We start from the raw sequence: 17,286 nt of genomic DNA on the forward strand, positions 1-17,286 counted from the left end.
AGGCTGAAAGCCCAGCCACTGATTGTAGGGCAGGAGACGTGGAGCAGCCCGGAGTCCACTGAACCGAGAGAGCGGGCAGGTTGGTAGGGAGTCAGCAGGTCAGAGAGGTAAGAGGGGGCAAGGCCATGGATGGCCTTGAAAGTGAGGATGAGGATCTTGAATTCGATCCTCTGAGGGATGGGGAGCCAGTGGAGACGGGCGAGGGTGGGAGTGATGGGGTCACGGAGACTGGTGCACAAGAGTACATGAGCTGCAGAGTTTTGGATGATCTATAGCTTGTGAAGGGAAGAGTTGGGAAGGCCGATGAGGAAGGAGTTTCCATAATCAAGCCTTGATGTGACGAATGCATGGCTGAGGGTTTCGGCAGCCTGAGAAAAAAAAGGTATAGTTTTTCAACTGAAGTAAATTCCCAACCTGAAAGGCTCTATATAAATGTAAATTTGTATTATTTTTTAACTGAAATTACTTCGCCATATCATTTCCATATTGAATTCATCAACCCGACCACAGTTAACCATCAATGTAGGACAAAGTCCCAGCTTCTTTGTAAGTGGAAAGAAAGACCTCGGTATCTTTGTAAATTTGCATTGTAAAACATTTATATAACACATTTCAGGTTGGAAGGTTGTCTCAAAGCACCCATTGCTGTCTGGGACTTGAGCTGGGGTAGGTGATGAAAGATGATCAAAGAGGTAGGTCTTGAGACAGATCTTAAACACAGAAAGGAAGAAGCAAGTCAGAAAGACTCCAAATGGAGTTCCAGACAGTGGGGCATAAAGGCTGAAGCCCACTGACTGATGATGAGGCAGATAGGAGGGGAACATGAAGCAAGTTATGTATTTTGAGGAATCTGTAATAACATTTACTTTTAAAATTTCCAAATGAAGCACATGCAATTATTCATCAGGTTTCTGAAGACACTCACCTATCAGGCTGAATACATGGGACAGATACTACAGGTACAGCAGTACATTTTTCAGCTAAGAGTTTCCTAGTCTTCTTTGCCTTCTGCCTGGACTTGCACTTCGTTTTAGATGCCTTGTTATGCGAGTCTTTTCTACATATGCCATTTTTCACTTCAACTGCCTCATAAATGTTTAGTGGTCTTCTCACACATCCAGGGGGAGAGTGTGCAGCACAGAAAGCAGTTTTTTTCACATTGAATGTTATTGCTCCATTGGGTGCAGTTTCTTTAATGGGCTCCATTTTCATGTACAAACCAGCCTGCTGCGCACAAGTTACATGGAATGCTGTATAACAATTTGCCTTGTGGCATTGGATGCAAGCACCAAACCCTTTTTGCTTGCACAGGTAGCACGTCAATTTCCACCTAGCCGCTGGAATGTTCTTAACACCATCGATGGGCTCTATGAATACAGTGTTTGCAAACCCTACTTCAGGCACCCACAGTGCACACACAACATGTCCCCACTGACCATCATCTGTCTTCTTGAAAGCACCACCCTTATTAGGGCACAAAATACAATCAACAGATCGAGAAGGAGACTGCAAACAACGTCGGCACAACCATTGTCCTTCAGGTATATAAGGAACCCCATAACATTCTTGATGCACTGCTAAGTTACACATGTCACAAAACAAGATTACATTGCTATTTTGACATTCTCCATCCATGCATATACAACAAACAGCATCTTCGTCAATTAAAGACTGGGGATCTCCTTGATTATAGTTTTCAAAGTACGATTCCTTCTCTAATTTATCCATGAGGAACTCAAACACATTCTGTGAAATTGCACTAAAGCCATCACTTTTACGCTTTTCGTTAATCATTTCCAACCATGCATAATCTTCTTCGTCCATATCATATTCCACTTCATTATTAAGTTCCTCTGGTGATTTCTCAATGAGCCTGTAATAAGATGAGGGTCGACGAGGAGCAGAAGGAGGATGATAATCTACTATTCGAAACCTAGGTTCTGGCAATGTGTTTGCCATTTGCACTGGAGCTCCATGTGTATTTTGAACAGTGGCTTCCTTCTTTTTCACTTTATTTTTGATCCTTTTAGACTTTATGAAAACTGGGGGGCGTTCACTGTTTTCCTTGTTGCTGTTGCATTCAACAATTTCTTGGGCAGTCAAATCATCTTCCGAAATTATTTCTAAAGGGTCATAAATACTGATCCTGTGTAGTCGGCCGTCAATCTCCATTTCAACCATTCGTTGTGCTTGAGCATAGGTCAGCATCTCTCTGCTTGGTGAGTGCTTCAGCTTGCATGGTGAAGTTGGATGCCTTGCTGCCACTCGAATGTACCTCCCTTTCCTTCTCATTGTTAAACGGAATATGCTGCAAAAAAAATAAAGTTTATTAAGTCAAAAAATAGTTTTCAAAAAGTATTAAATTACAAAAACCCTTGTAAAGATTTCAACCACATAATGTTAACCATTTAAAACATGTACTCCCCTCTCCCCCACCCTCATTTTCTCCGCTCTCTCAGTCAAGATATCTGCTGCTCTGGATCGGATCCACATTACACCTTCAGCTTTCCAGTCATTTAGTCATTTTTCCCCTTTGAGCCTGGACGTGCACATCCAGGCTTTGATAAAGGAGGGCATCACAGCCAAGCCCTCGCACAACATCCATATGCACCCAGTGCTACAAACAGCCTGAAGGTAATTGTCCATTTGAATAATAATCCTTGCATTTGATCATAGCGCTTTTCATGTCTTCTGGATGTCTCAAAGCACTTCACAGAATATACTGTAAAGTGAATTGACTGTACATTTGTGGGTGAAAAGCAGCAGCCAATTGCGCACAGCAGTGTCCCACAAACAGTCGTGGATTGAACTGACCAATTTATTATTGTTTTGTTTCTTGAGGGATTATTATCAAACGTGTGGAGTAAGGAAACTTGCCCAAAGTTTTTCCCTACTGGGAATCGAACCCAGGTCTCTCACTTGCCCAAGTGCTCTTACCACTGAGTTACAGGAATCAGTAGATTATTCGTAAAAATATTAAGAGAAGTTCTTTTTCGTTTTGAATTGTGCCATGGGATCTAACATCCATATCAAATAGTAGATGGGAACTCAATTTAATGTCTCATCCGACAATAGTGTTTCTACAGTAAGGCATTAAAGTATCAGACTAGATTACTGAAGAATATGACCATCTACACACCTGCTCTCTATCATGGCTGAGATAGAGGAGTAAAGTCAGGCCGCGATGCCATCAAAACATGCTTTTTTGCAGGCTTCTGCGCAATAAGCAACGATAAATGATATTTCCTGAGCAATGTGAGGTGAAGAACTGATCCAAGTTAATGTAGGATATCAAACAAAGACACACAAGCTGAGTCTTATATATCCACAAAGGTTTAATCTCCACAATGGAGCATGTCCCTATTAGTGACCATATCGGGGTTGTCACTGCATATGATCAAATCTAAATACAAGGCTTGAACCACCATACTTCTCACCGAAAGGCAAGAGTGCTGCAAGCTGAACATCACTAACAACATGTCATGTCCTCTTTCTACATGAACTGCAAAATTGCAGCAATTCTAGGATTTCAATAATATTTGGCTGCCATTAGAATGTCTGGATTTTTAACTTGTAAAGTCCAGCTGACTCTCCAGGACAATCCTGGGACAGGGATACATTCCTGAAAGCACTGTCCTTTCGATGAGACTTTAAAATCAAGGTTTGTGTGTTGAGGTCGCCTAAAGGTCTCATACTACTCATAAAACAGTCACTGAACTTTACAGTAAATCCTGTGAAGCACTTGGAAGACATCCTCCTGGACCATCATGTGTATTAGAATATGCGCAGGTATGCTCATTACCCTTGCAGAATCTTTACAATTCCAGGTTGTTTCAATGACACTGTGTTTCATGTATTCATACAACCACTGCGTCTGAAAGCTAACAATTATATAACATTTTAAACTATCTATCTATATTTAGTACAATTTTAAAGCGCAACACAATGCAATTTAATACCGCTGTATATTTAAGGCAACTCCCATTGCAAGTTATAATGAACACCTTAGAGGTATCTTGTCCCAAGTCAACAGGGATTAACCTGAAGTTTCTGGCTAATTAGAAGATGCTGAGAAGGTTACTAAGTGGTCCTGTGTACCATTTAAACTTGTCTATAAAGTGACAAGTTCACAAAAACTACTATTTTTATTTTAATGAAATGGTATTCTAAACATAGCTCAAGGAGCATGATTTAAAATTAACAAGTAAAATGTCAAGAGCTACAATTTAAATTTCCATAGCAACAGTACCCTTTAAATTGCAGTTCCAGGTATCTCCACATGTTGAAAATGCTTCTAGATCAATAAATTAAATTGATAATTTTTCAAGAACACTGTAATACACTAGTGCTTTAGTTAGCACATTTTTTTACAGAACTTAACTTTACATCTAATACTGATTGCAAGAAAAATGAGGGAATACACACAATGTTAAACTGCGGTACTACTGGTAACGATTAATGCCAGAACCAAATACATAGTAAACATCAGTACAACTGACCAAGGACCACAGCTCAAATGACAAATTGGTATAATTGTAATTTACTGCCCAACCAGATTTAAGTGCAGGATCAAAAAACGATCTCCAGATCCACATTTCAACAGCACTGCGTGCGCATTTCTATTCAGTGCCTTGGGACGTAATCCCGATGTGTAAGGCGCTATGCAAATGTAACTTTGTATTGTACATATGTTTTTCCTTAAACCGAGTTTCCCTTGCAACAGTGTATTATTGAAAATTAAATGTTGATAAAGCAGATCCCTCTACACTAAAAGCACATTTGAATATACAACATGAGCACTTGTAGCACTGATGAAGCCATGTGAATAAAATGTTTTGTCATGCCAAATGAATGTGAAACAATGTATTCTTTACAAAATAGCACAGTGAGAATTTAATAAGATTCCAACAATACACGTAGACATCTGTTAATTAAAGTAACAAAGCAATTTTTAAAAAACCTGGTCTAACCAGAATGTTAGTTGTGAGGATGCAATAAACAATTTGCCAAACTTTGCTGCGCATCAATGTCAAACTAAATCTGCCCAAGTGAAAAATAGTCCGTACATTGTGAAAAAAAAGTGTTTCAAGTTAGAGAAAGTCACACTGGATGCTCAGTTGAGACTCTTCATGAACTTGAATTATTCAAATTTGAAAATAATGGGCATATTGTGAGAACCCAACAGTCAATGTTTTTTCCTTAAATAAACATTGCATAGAAGAACAAAGGTCTGATTAGTCGGCAACGAAAATCGTCGAGATATCTCTGCACTGGGAAGGAAAGGATGGGGTGGGGGGGGGGGGGGGGGGGAGAGGAAGCCCACTGCAACAGTGTAGCTTCGAGCATCACAGGAGCCTGTCAGGTTACGCGAAGTAAACAAGTGATCAATTTGTTTTGGCAACATAACGATATGGGAAGCGCGGAGCAGCCCACCCGGGTGACAGCAGTGATCTCTTCCTGTTCTACTCCCCCACCACCCCCCCTCACACACACACACACACACCAACTTAGGGGGGGGGGGGGGGACACTGCACCAAGACCCGGAAGTCACCGACTCCCGACTGAGGGAAGGGGAGGGCAGGGCTGCCGACGTCACCGCACCCGACGCTTTCCCGGGCCTGTTTGAATGAGCGGCGGCGGCGAACCCGGGCCCTCAAGACGACCCGGCATTAAAATAAAACACCAGGACACGAGTGTTACTCTCTCCCACCCAAACCCCCCGCCCATGCCCTCCCCAGCAAGAAAACAATCGCGACGGCAACACACCTAAACTCCAGTCCCCGTTTTCGGGGACCCCCCTCCCTCCCTCCCTCCCTCAGGTCACCGACAACACCAACACGGCCACATTCCCCTCTCCCTCTCCCTCCCCTCCTGGACAATAATAAGCGGAAACAAAACATGGCGCCTAACAAAACAAGGAGCAAAGGCACTCGAAGGGCTTCTTCCTCCTTCTTCTCCCCACCCCCGCCGCCGCCCCCTCCACACACACACACACACACACACTCCACCACCGCAACAACGGCCGACCGACCAGGGAAAACAACGCGCCCTCAGCGGCCATCACACGCAGCAGCTCCCGCGGCTTTCACTTACTTGTGTTGTGTGTGTGTGTGTTGTGTGTGTGTATGCGCGCGCGCGTGTGTGTGTGTGTGTTGGGAAGCGGGTGGAAAGAGGCCCAGACTCACCCGTTCAAGTGGTTCTCTCTCCCCCACACACACACCCCTCTCTCTCTGTGTGTCTCTCACTCTCGGCCCTGGTCTGGAAAACGAGGAGATTTCGAGGGTTGCTCCGGGCCCACTGGACTTCACCCAACAAAATCACCCAACATTCTTCAAACGGACGTTGATTCTAATGAGTACCGCGCGTGTTTTTAACCCCCACTCTCTCTCTCTCTCTCTCGCTTCCCTCCCGCTGTCGGGGTTTAAATAAAACACAGACACAACGAAACGGAAAAACAATAACCGCTGAGAGCGGAGAGAGAGAGAGAGAGCGCGCCCCCCCCACCCGCTCGTGTTCCACGGCCAACTGTCAGCGGCGCGGGGCCGCCCGTCCCCACCCCGCGCGCGAGCTGACTGACTGACTCACGCCGACTCGCCGGCCCGACCCGTCTGTATTGCCACTGTCTTCTGTGTCTCTCTCTCTCTCTCTGTGTGTTGTGTGTTAAACGCTCTCCCTTCTGAGACGCTTCTTCTTCGACAACAATGCAATGCACCGTTTGGGTTACGCAAGGCCGACGTCGGAGGCGCGCGACGTCACGCACTTCAACGCTCGCCTCGGCGTCGACCAATCGGCTTCAACCACCTTCCCCCTCCCCCCACCCATACATACACCCACCCCTACACACACCCCACTACATACACCCACCCCTACACACACACACACCCCACTACATACACCCACCCCTACACACACACACACCCCACTACATACACCCACCCCTACACACACACACACCCCACTACATACACCCACCCCTACACATACACCCACCCCTACACACACACCCACCCCACCACATACACCCACCCCTACACACACACCCACCCCACCACATACACCCACCCCTACACACACACCCACCCCACTACATACACCCACCCCTACACACACACCCACCCCACTACATACACCCACCCCTACACACACACCTCCCCCTACACACAACCACCTCCCCCTCACACACATACACCCCACCACATACACACAACCACCTCCCCTCACACATACACCCCACCACATACACACAACCACCTCCCCTCACACACATACACCCACCACACTCCCCTACACACAACCACCTCCCCCTCACACACATACACCTCACCACATACACCCACCCCTACATACAACCACCACACTCCCCCACACAAACACCTCCCTCACACACACACACAAGCACCTCCCCCCCCTCACACACACTTAACCACCTCTCCTCCACTCACAAACACAACTGTGGTGAGCAGATTGCGCAAGTTCACGCCCAATTGGGCGGGTGCCCAATTTGTATAATTGTTCTCTTCTTTTCCTTCTGTCAAATTGTTCCTAAAATTTCAAAACCTGTCTCTCCCCCTCCACACACACAAACACTCACTCACTCTGAAAACATTTTCTTACAGAGTTTCAAAAGCCCTAACCGACACACGCACAATAGTGGGCTATTCTCTGTGGGAGGGGCTATAGTAAGTGGTTGCCTTTGGGCTACAAATATATAGTATGTTAGTTTCTGGTAAACCCCGATCACCTCCTCCCCCCCCCCACCCCGCCCTCTCGCCGCCAATCACAGCCACTCTTCACCCTTGCGCTTGACCCCGAGACTCGGGGAAACCCCGTCGGTCTGTGTAATCAGAGAGAGGGGGAGGAATGGAGGATCAACATCAATTCCCACCCTTCCTCCTCTTACCGCCCCCCTCCCCCCCCCAGTCAGTGCTGACCCCTACTCTCACGAGAGGATCCTGTGATAATGAATCTATATAAACACAACGTGTTTACACCCCCATTCCCCCCCTCCTCCTCAAACAGAAACACAAGACCCTTCTCGCCTTCAAAGTTTATTGAAGTGTTTCTCCCCCCCGTTCAGGCTGCTCGAGGCTCTGAAGAGAAGCCCGGGAGCAGCGGAAGGGCCGAGCGAGCGGGTTAGGGTTTCCCGGTGGGAAGGAGAGTTGAAGCCGAGTGCAGACTGCGCGCCGCCATCACTGACTGAGCTCTCTGACCTCCCGCTTCTCCCGCCCGTGACGTGACGTCACCACAGAGGCCGCTAGCGGGCCTTGTTGGTTGGCTGCGGGGCGGGCGGGTTGGTTGGTTGTTGGGCGGGTGGGCGGGTTGGTTGGTTGTTGGGCGGGTGGGTGGGTTGGTTGGTTGGCGGGTGGGAGGGCGGGTTGGTTGGTTGGTGGGCGGGTGGGCGGGTTGGTTGGTTGGCGGGTTGTGTGGCGGGTTGGTTGGTTGGTTGGCGGGTGGGCGCGCGGTTGGGCGGGCGGGCTGGTTGGTTGGCGGTTGGGCGGGTTGGGCGGTTGGTTGGTTGGCGGTTGGGCCGCCGGCGGGTTGGTTGGCGGATGGGCGGGTTGGCTGGTTGGCGGTTGGGCGGGTTGGTTGGTTGGCGGTTGGGCGGTTGGTTGGTTGGCGGTTGGGCCGCCGGGCGGGTTGGTTGGCGGATGGGCGGGTTGGTTGGTTGGTTGGTTGGCGGTTGGGCGGGTTGGTTGGTTGGCGGTTGGGCGGGTTGGGCGGTTGGTTGGTTGGCTGCGGGGCCGGCGGTGACTCAGTGAGTTTCACGTTGGAGGTCTTTTATTTTTCCGGCGCGGGGCGGGGGGGGCAGTTCCGCGGTATTGTGAGCAGCCCTGAGGGGGGGGGGGAGGGCGGCGCTCTGACAGACTGTCCGCTTCCAGCCTTTTTGGTGCCCGATTTGTGTGGCCTTTAGGTTCACTGTCTCGGGTTTTCCCGGGAATTGTGAGGGGAATATCTCCAGAGCAGAGGGGTGTGAGGGGTGTGGGCCGCAGCGGGTCCTCTCGGCTTGTGAATGCTTACAAACGCCTCACAGAAAATAGAGGTACCAGTGGTCAGCCTTTAACGATGGTTTATTTCCCCACATGGTATATGATACGCTCACCTTCCCCTCGTGTTGACACTGGGATGTTTCTCCCCCCTCCCCCCCCCCTCCACACATTAGCTATTTTATTAATTGTATTTGTGAAAGGCGCTCTATAAATGCAATCCTGTTGTTGTTGTTGTTGTTGTCGTATTCGTAGCAATTGTGCCATCAGTGACCCCGCGGTCAGAAGCGATCCACCGTTTCTTTGTTCGGGGGAAGTGACGGAGGAACAGATTGTCCAAAACCGAACCCGTTTTGCAAAGGTGTTTGTTGAAGGGTTGAAGGGTTGGACGTGTCAGCCTCCTGGATTGCTTAACACAAGTGCTTTGCGGAAGTGCTTTTGATGTTCAGTTTAAGCCGCAGACGCGTCGCGTCTGGTCTTTGCAAATGACCCCATTGATTTGGGTCGAGAGAATTGATGGGTTCCAGTAACGTGATTGAAACGCTAACGAAATGAAAATTAACCGCCCCGGTTTGAAGATGCGAGTCAGAATCTGGAATGCCCGAATGCTAAATTTATTGTGTGTGTGTGTGTGTGTGTGTGTGGTGATGGGGGGGAATTCGAACACATATTTGTATGTGTTTGAATACATATAATTTTTTTAATGACTGGATGGTTTAAACAGTAATACAAGTGTGTAGATGTTTTAAGATGTTTCATTAATGCGCATCAATTGTTTGAAGTCTTATAAAGTAAGTTTTCACCATTCAATCTACGACTGTTTGTGGGACATTGCTGTGCGCAATTGGCTGCCGCGTTCGCCCACAAATATACAGTCAATTCACTTTACAGTCTATTCTGTGAAGCGCTTTGGGACGTCCTCCCGACGTGAAAAGCGCTATATCAAATGCAAGGATTATTATTATTATTATTATTTAATTCATACGCAATACCATATTGTGATGTTTATAAAAGCTAGTCTCTGAGAAATCTTTCTTTTGTAATTACAATCCCCCCCAACCCTCCCCATTCATAACCTAAATTTAATTGCAATCAGAATTTCAGTTTGTTTCCATAGACTTCTAACAAATTGATCTTTAGCAGCTTTATTAATATGTGGAGTACAAGGAACTCTGGGGAGATATCAGTGTTATGCAGATGACTTCCTGTGCTCCTAAACCTCTGGACCTCCGTTCCCTTATAAGTGACCTGTTTTAAAGATGTATATCGGTGACGATGCCTTTGGTCAACACCTTTAAATTCTCTCCCCCTCCCTTTCCTTCCAGTTCAGTCAAGCATTTTGAGATGTTTATCATGAAAGTCCTTGTATAATTGTAAGTCATATTTAAAAGCATAAACAAGTCTATTGTAATAATTGTAACATGAAATAATTAATTTGTACTTTTTTAATTGGACATTTTTTCTTTATTTCTTAGGTGCTGCACTGATCAAAAACAACAACAAATTATATTTATATAGCACCTTTCACATCAGGAAGAGGTCCAGTGCTTCAAAAGTCTGACTGTTTTGATGTTGTGTTCTGAAAATCTTCATATATTTCAGATCCTAATGGAAGAATTGCCTTGCTGTGAATCTATTTCTGTTTGAAATTGAGAGTTGATTATACAGATTTGGTCTCTTCTGAGATCAGTCTTTCCATTATTCCGTTAGAGCATACATTTAATCAATATGCTTTTTCCCTCATATTTGATGAACCGATAAAAGTATTATTCTATTAGTCATTATTGTCCAGTTATACCATTATATAAGTGCAGTTCAAATTTTAAGTTTCAAGACGATGGTATTTTGTTGAACATCTATTCAAAAATGGCCAACTATAGATAATGTATTTACATCAGTGTGTTTTTAAATTTAAAAATAGCATCATTGGAAAGTTTTTAAAACTTGGTTAACACTAACTTTTATCAATGTAACTGAATTCAACCTCACAATGTATTTTAACAGAATACATTTTAAGAACATTCATTATATGATCCTGACACTTGGAGTATACATTATAGTGCATAAACATTGCAATTAATTTTATACTGTAATAATCAGGTAACAATTTTGAAACAAATGAATGTTAAACCCAAATTATTCTTTACTGCTATGTTGACAAGATTTATCTCTATGCTTTTAAAGATAGAGAACTTTAGTTTCCGCTTAATGCTATAAATTAGTATCGATAACAATTTCTACTGTGAAAAAGTCCATTACAAACATCATGACGAGTCAAAGTGTTTGGGAACATTTAACAGACACTAGTAGCAGTACAGATGTAGGTCAGAAGGAAGATAATCTTATAAGTGTTGATGGAAAACAAAGTGATTCTTCATTTTCAACCTTCACGAGCACTCTTCGTGCTGAAACTGACATTGCTAATACTGTTGTTATTTCTCTTCCATCTATTGCTGGCAGTTCGAGAAGAAAGTCAGCTGTCTGGAATCATTTTACGATGTCGACTGCAGATGTCACCAAAGCAATTTGTGCACATTGCAATCAAGCGTTTAGCAGAGGCAAAAAATGGTCTGATCTTGGTACAAGTTGTTTAATGCGGCATCTACGTCGGTGTCATCTACCTGTACTTGTACATGACTGGCACTGCTGCAGGTACATCGACTTCTCATTTAGGCCCAACATTGTTTTCTTCTTTGAAATGTCTACCTCTTCATCAGGAGATTAAACCAAATTCTCCAAAAATACCGAGACGACAAGCTTCAGAAGCATGGAATCATTTTACTGTATGTCCATTAGATTGCACCAAAGCTGTGTGTATACACTGTCATCGAGCGATAAGCAGAGGGAGAAAAAGGGATGACCTTGGTACAAGCTGTTTGATGAGACATTTATATCGATATCATGCTCCTCTGCTTCATCAAAGGAAAAATCTTATCCCAGGCTCATCTCACTCACATAACTACTCTCTGTCACCTGCACCGTCCTCTTCAGGGAACTCAAGAACGAATAAACATAGTATTTTACCATCAGTAGAAAGCACAGCTACGTTTCTTTCATCTGCGGCAACCATCAAGCCAGTTGCCACACCTGTTACCAGAAAAAATATTTCAAAATTATGGAAACATTTTTCCTTGTGTTCTTCAGATCTAACCAAAGTCATGTGCATCTACTGCAACTGTGCAATAAGCATAGGAAAGAAGACATCACAACTGAGCGCAAGCTATTTAATTCAGCACCTGCAGCAGCGTCATAATGTGCTGGTGTGCAATGATGGCATCTCAGATGTTTCATTGTTTTCTGCACTCACATTTTCAGCATCGTCCTTGATTTCAGAAATGTCATTTAAAACTTAAGTTAGAACGAAGGCCTCAGAGGAGAGCAGTGAGTGGACATCGCCACTAAGTGCCAAAAAAATTACAAGCCTAATTGCTGAAATGATAGCACTAGATCTTCAGCCATTCTCTGTTGTAGAGGATGTTGGATTTAATAGATTGCTATCATACTTGCAGCCACAATATTTGTTACCATCTCCTTCTTACTTCTCTCGGACCATTATGCCAAGAATGTATGAGAATGTGAAAGAAACTATAGCTTTATATTTGAAAGAAGCAGAAGGTGGAGTAGTTCATTTTACAACTGGCATTTGGATGAGCAATCAGAGCAGGGAATACATTACACTAACCGCCCACTGGGTAACATTTGATTCTTCCATATGTCCACCAAGTCAGAAAGATTATCATTGTTCTGCCTTGTTGAATGTATCCCAGATTGATTGTGACAATAATGGCATAAACATCCAAAACCACCTGGAGTCATTGTGGACAACTTGGATCACTTCTTCAGGACTTGAAATTGGTTTCACTGTTACTGATAATGAGCAAAACGTACTGAATGCACTTGGGGAGAGTGGACGTGTGGTTGTGCATTGCTTTGTTCATAGCATTAACATTATTGTAAATGAAGCCATCAAGACACAGAGAATGGTTCAGAATCTTCTGAGTGTTGCACGGAAAGTCTGAACGGATCTGTCGCTCACCAGAGGCAAAAGAACGGTTAGACGAGCTGTAAAATGAATATAATTTACCTCAACATCTGCACATCCAAGACATTCCAACCAAATGGACCACCTCATTCTATATGCTTGAACGTTTTATTGAACAAAAAAGGGCTATCGAAGATTTGTCTCTGGAGCATAATTTTGGAGAGGTGATCAATGGCAGTTAATGGAATCTGTTTTTCACGCATTGAAACCTTTTGAACTTGCCAACAAGCAAATGAGTAGCTGCACTGCAACACTCAGTCAAGTAATCCCATTAGTTCAAATTCTGTTGCACAAGATAGATGTTTTATTTGAGGAGACTGTGGAAATTGAAAACATGTTGAAGTCTCTGAAAGAGGCAGTAGTCTGCCACTTTTCATCCATTTTGCATGACCCAAAGTATATCTTCTCAACTTTGGTGGATCCTCGTTACAAGACATCCATCTTCACAGAGGATGAAGTTGAGCTACATAAGCAAGATCTGATTCATGAAGTTGAAAACTTGTATGGCATCTCAAGAGATAAGAGCTTAGACACTACTAACTGTATTTCAAAATCTTCATCAAATAAGACATTTGATGGGTGTCAGGATGACTTGTGGTCATTGCTGTCTTGTGTAAAAATGCCATCAGCAGAACCAGTTAATTTGCAAAAGTTACCAGAGAGAATGGTATTGGAGTATTTTGAAGAAGACATTTGATCAAAGTTGTGATCCTCTCCTTTACTGGAAGTTGAAAAAGACTATCTGGCCAGCGCTTACCTTAGTTGCAATTAAGTTCCTTGGGTGTCCCCCATGTATCCTAGCTCCTGAAAGAATTTTTAATACTGCGACTGCCAGTTGCAGTTTAAGTCACTCAAAGCCAATACCTGAAAATGTGGAAAGACTCCTCTTTTTGAAAATGAATCTCCCATTTATATATTTTCAATATTAGAAGTACTACTCCAGATTTTCTTCTGGAACTCAAGAAGTAACCTAAGATGGTGCTATAACATGGCATTTGCTGAGGGTTCATGTCGGTACAGTATTTGCTTATACCCCATTAAAATTAGTGATGTAATTAACATTTTTGTTAAATGTTTTTTCAAACTTTCAATACTTTTGATTTCCACACGTGCCTTATCCAGAATTCACTAGGTATGAGTTTTTAATTCCTAAAGGGTAAATGGTATTTGTTTATATAGGCTAAAATGAAAGCATTACTTTTGTACATGTCATTTTGCAAGGACCATTGCTCATAAAGTTGGAGAACGGTTAAAAAAAACTCTGAATGTTTGAACCCACTGAGAACGTACATGAGCAATGCAGTTTATTAAAAAGAAATGTTTGTCACCCAACTGTTATGAGTCCGAATGGAGAAAATAAGATGCAAAGGATATTATTGTGGGTGGAAAAAGTCTGACCACGAGTGAAGTGGCAATTGTTCTTGGTATTAGAAGTTTTAAGATCCAGTGCAAACTATATATTCAGCTTGATGAAAATAAACAACAACAACAAGATTCCATTTATAAAGCGCCTTTCACGTCAGGAGGACGTCCCAAGGCGCTGCACAGTTGGGTCATGACCCGAGCAGGGGGGAAATGGTCAGGGTGAGGGGAGGGAAGGGAGGGAGCGAGGAGGGGGAAGAGAGTCAAGAGGGGAGCTGAAGGCTCGGTCAAAGAGGAAGATTTTGAGACCGGCCTTGAAGGAGGAAAGGGAGGAGGCGGCGAAGGCACTGGGGGATAGAGTTCCAGAGCCTGGGGGCTGAGAGGCTGAAGGCCCGACCACCGATGGTAGGGCGGTTGGGGCGGGGGACGTGGAGCAGACCAGAGCCAGAGGAATGGAGGGTACGGGCAGGTAGGTAGGGGGATAGTAGGTTGGAGAGGTAGGAGGGAGCAAGGCCGTGAATGGCCTTGTAGGTGAGGATGAGGATCTTGAAATCAATCCTCTGGGGGATGGGGAGCCAGTGGAGGCGAGCGAGGGTGGGAGTGATGTGGTCCCGAAGTCTGGTGCGGGACAGTACACGAGCTGCAGAGTTCTGAATGACCTGCAGCTTGTGGAGGGAGGTGCCGGGAAGGCCGGCGAGGAGAGAGTTCCCATAGTCCAGCCTTGAGGTGACAAAGGCGTGAACCAGGGTTTCAGCAGCGTGAGGGGTGAGGTAGTGCCGTAGTCTGGCGATGTTCCGGAGGTGATGGAAGGCGGTGCCAGTTGCGGTGCGGATGTGAGGGAGAAAGGACAGCTCAGGGTCGAACAGAACCCCGAGGTTCCTGACTGGCTTTGAGAGGTGGAGAGTGCAGCCTTGGATGCTGATGGTGTCAGCGCCTGAGGTGCAGAGGCGCTGACGTGAGCCAATCAGGAGGGCCTCGGTTTTTCACACGTTGAGCTGAAGAAAGTTGTCTCTCGTCCAGGACTCAATGTCGGACAGGCAGCTGTCAGGACATCGGTGGTCGTGGAGTTGAGAGTGGAGGAGGAAAGGTAGAGTTGGGTGTCATCCGCATACATGTGGAAGTTAACTCCATGTCTGCGGATGATGTCACCAAGGGGGAGCACGTAGAGGGTGAAGAGGAGGGGACCGAGGACAGAGCCCTGAGGGACTCCACATGAGACAGTACGGGGGGTGGAGGAGAAGCCATTCATCGAGACAAAGTGAAGACGGTGAGAAAGGTACGACCTAAACCACTCAAGGACAGTGCCTTGAAGGTTGAGGTGGGAGGACAAGCGGTGGAGTAGGATAGCGTGGTCGACCGTATCGAATGCTGCCGATAGGTTGCTGTTTACTGTTTATCATATTCAGTGTTTTAATGAAATTTATGTTTTAACAACTGAGCTGTTGTGACTTACAAGATTTGCAGCATAAATTCAATTGTAGACAATCAGATTAGCATTATGGCTTTGGAATTTTATTTTTGGAGGTTATTGATCAAGACACTGGGGAAACTCAATACAATAGGATTTTAAAGTGTCTAAACAAGCAAAACGACTTCAGTTTAACATCCCATCCGAAGGACGGTGTCAGATGTGTTGGCACTGCAACAGTTAACCACAGTAAGGTACAGAGAGAAGGCCATGCCAATTACTGACCAGAGTAAGGATGTCAATGTTTTCCTCGACAATGAGGTCTTGGATGGTGAGAGTTTTGCTGGACATTTTGTAGACTGATGTGGAGGGGACAGCTGTTGGTGAAGGAATGTGCGAGACAAGGGGGAGGATTGACAGGGAGGGTGGGAATGTGGATAAGGGAGGAGAGGTTGGTCCCCCGGGGTCAGCTGCAATTTGTAATCTTGTACACATTTGTAAAGTGTTACCACAAGCATATGCATTACTTAGATATAGAGAGTACCAGTATTGAATTATTAAAAGGTATGAGACCCAGCTGGTGCCAATTAGTAAAATTTAGTAAGGTATCCGTGACCAACAGAGAACTCAATGAGAGATAAAGATGTCCTCATAACATTGATGGATAGTCGAAATGCTCATTAATTTTGTGTAATGCAAGAACCTGGTGTCAATGACCTTTAAAGGACTTCTAGATTAGGGATGAGATCATTTTGGTCTCAGGGTTCTGTAGTGGGCAAAAATAGTATAAGAGAAACTATATTAGTTTCTAGCAATCGTTGGAAGCAGAAAAGTCAGAATCATGAAGCTATTCCTTACAATTGTATAGAACTGATCACCGATAGCTTTAAAATAAAACGTGACAGCATCACCATTCATGGTTGCACACTCCACCTCACTAAGCCAGTTTGGAATCTTGGCGTCTTGCTTGATCCTCAACTATCCTTTCTACCCCACATCCTTGCCATAATCTGCTCTACCTTCCCATACCTCTGCAATATCGCCCAGCTCTGCCACTGTCTCACACCGCAGGCCGCTAAAACCCTCAAAGTCCTGTAGCTCAGTGGTTAGAGCACTCGCTTTGCAAGCAAGAGACCCGAGTTCAATTCCAGGCAGAGCGAAACCGTGGGCAAGTTTCCTTACTCCACACAGAGCCTAATAATAATCCCTCCAAAACCAAAACCAATGATAAATTGGTCATTTTCAATCTACGACTGTTTGTGGGATATTGCTGTGCGCAATTGGCTGCCGTGTTCGCCCACAAATATACAGTCAATTCACTTTACAGTATATTCTGTGAAGCGCTTTGGGATGTCCTCCCGACGTGAAAAGCGCTGTATCAAATGCAAGTATTATTATTACAGGACTCCACGCTTTAACCAGCTAAAGCACAGCTGGACATAGGACTGCATGTCCATCTAGGATCCTTCTATTCATTTGTGCTTGGCTTG

General features: G+C 44.9%; 1 protein-coding gene and 1 non-coding gene across 3 annotated transcripts in view; one reads left to right on the top strand and one right to left on the bottom strand.

Moving 5' to 3' along the window:
* Positions 1-6,814, bottom strand: part of brd1a (bromodomain containing 1a) — a 42,407-nt gene extending 35,593 nt beyond the window's left edge. The window contains exons 1-2 of one of the 2 annotated variants that reach the window (XM_042335225.1): positions 6,586-6,814; positions 926-2,308 (exon numbers count right to left, since the gene is read on the bottom strand). In XM_042335225.1, the coding sequence (XP_042191159.1) occupies positions 926-2,292 (1,367 nt within the window). In that variant the 5' untranslated portion in view covers positions 2,293-2,308; positions 6,586-6,814. Of the gene's footprint in view, positions 1-925; positions 2,309-3,139; positions 3,167-6,585 lie in introns of those variants that run through there. The other variant, XM_007890981.2, reaches the window with a different exon arrangement.
* A 1,891-nt stretch (positions 6,815-8,705) lies between these two features.
* On the top strand, positions 8,706-14,358 carry LOC103177075. The gene is made up of 3 exons (XR_006085170.1): positions 8,706-9,040; positions 10,310-10,357; positions 10,460-14,358. It is a non-coding gene; the product is annotated as a zinc finger, BED-type containing 4 (transcript).
* Positions 14,359-17,286: the final 2,928 nt, after the last annotated feature.

This window comes from Callorhinchus milii, unplaced genomic scaffold, assembly GCF_018977255.1.
Source record: "Callorhinchus milii isolate IMCB2004 unplaced genomic scaffold, IMCB_Cmil_1.0 Scaffold5, whole genome shotgun sequence".
Taxonomy (NCBI): Eukaryota; Metazoa; Chordata; class Chondrichthyes; order Chimaeriformes; family Callorhinchidae; genus Callorhinchus; species Callorhinchus milii.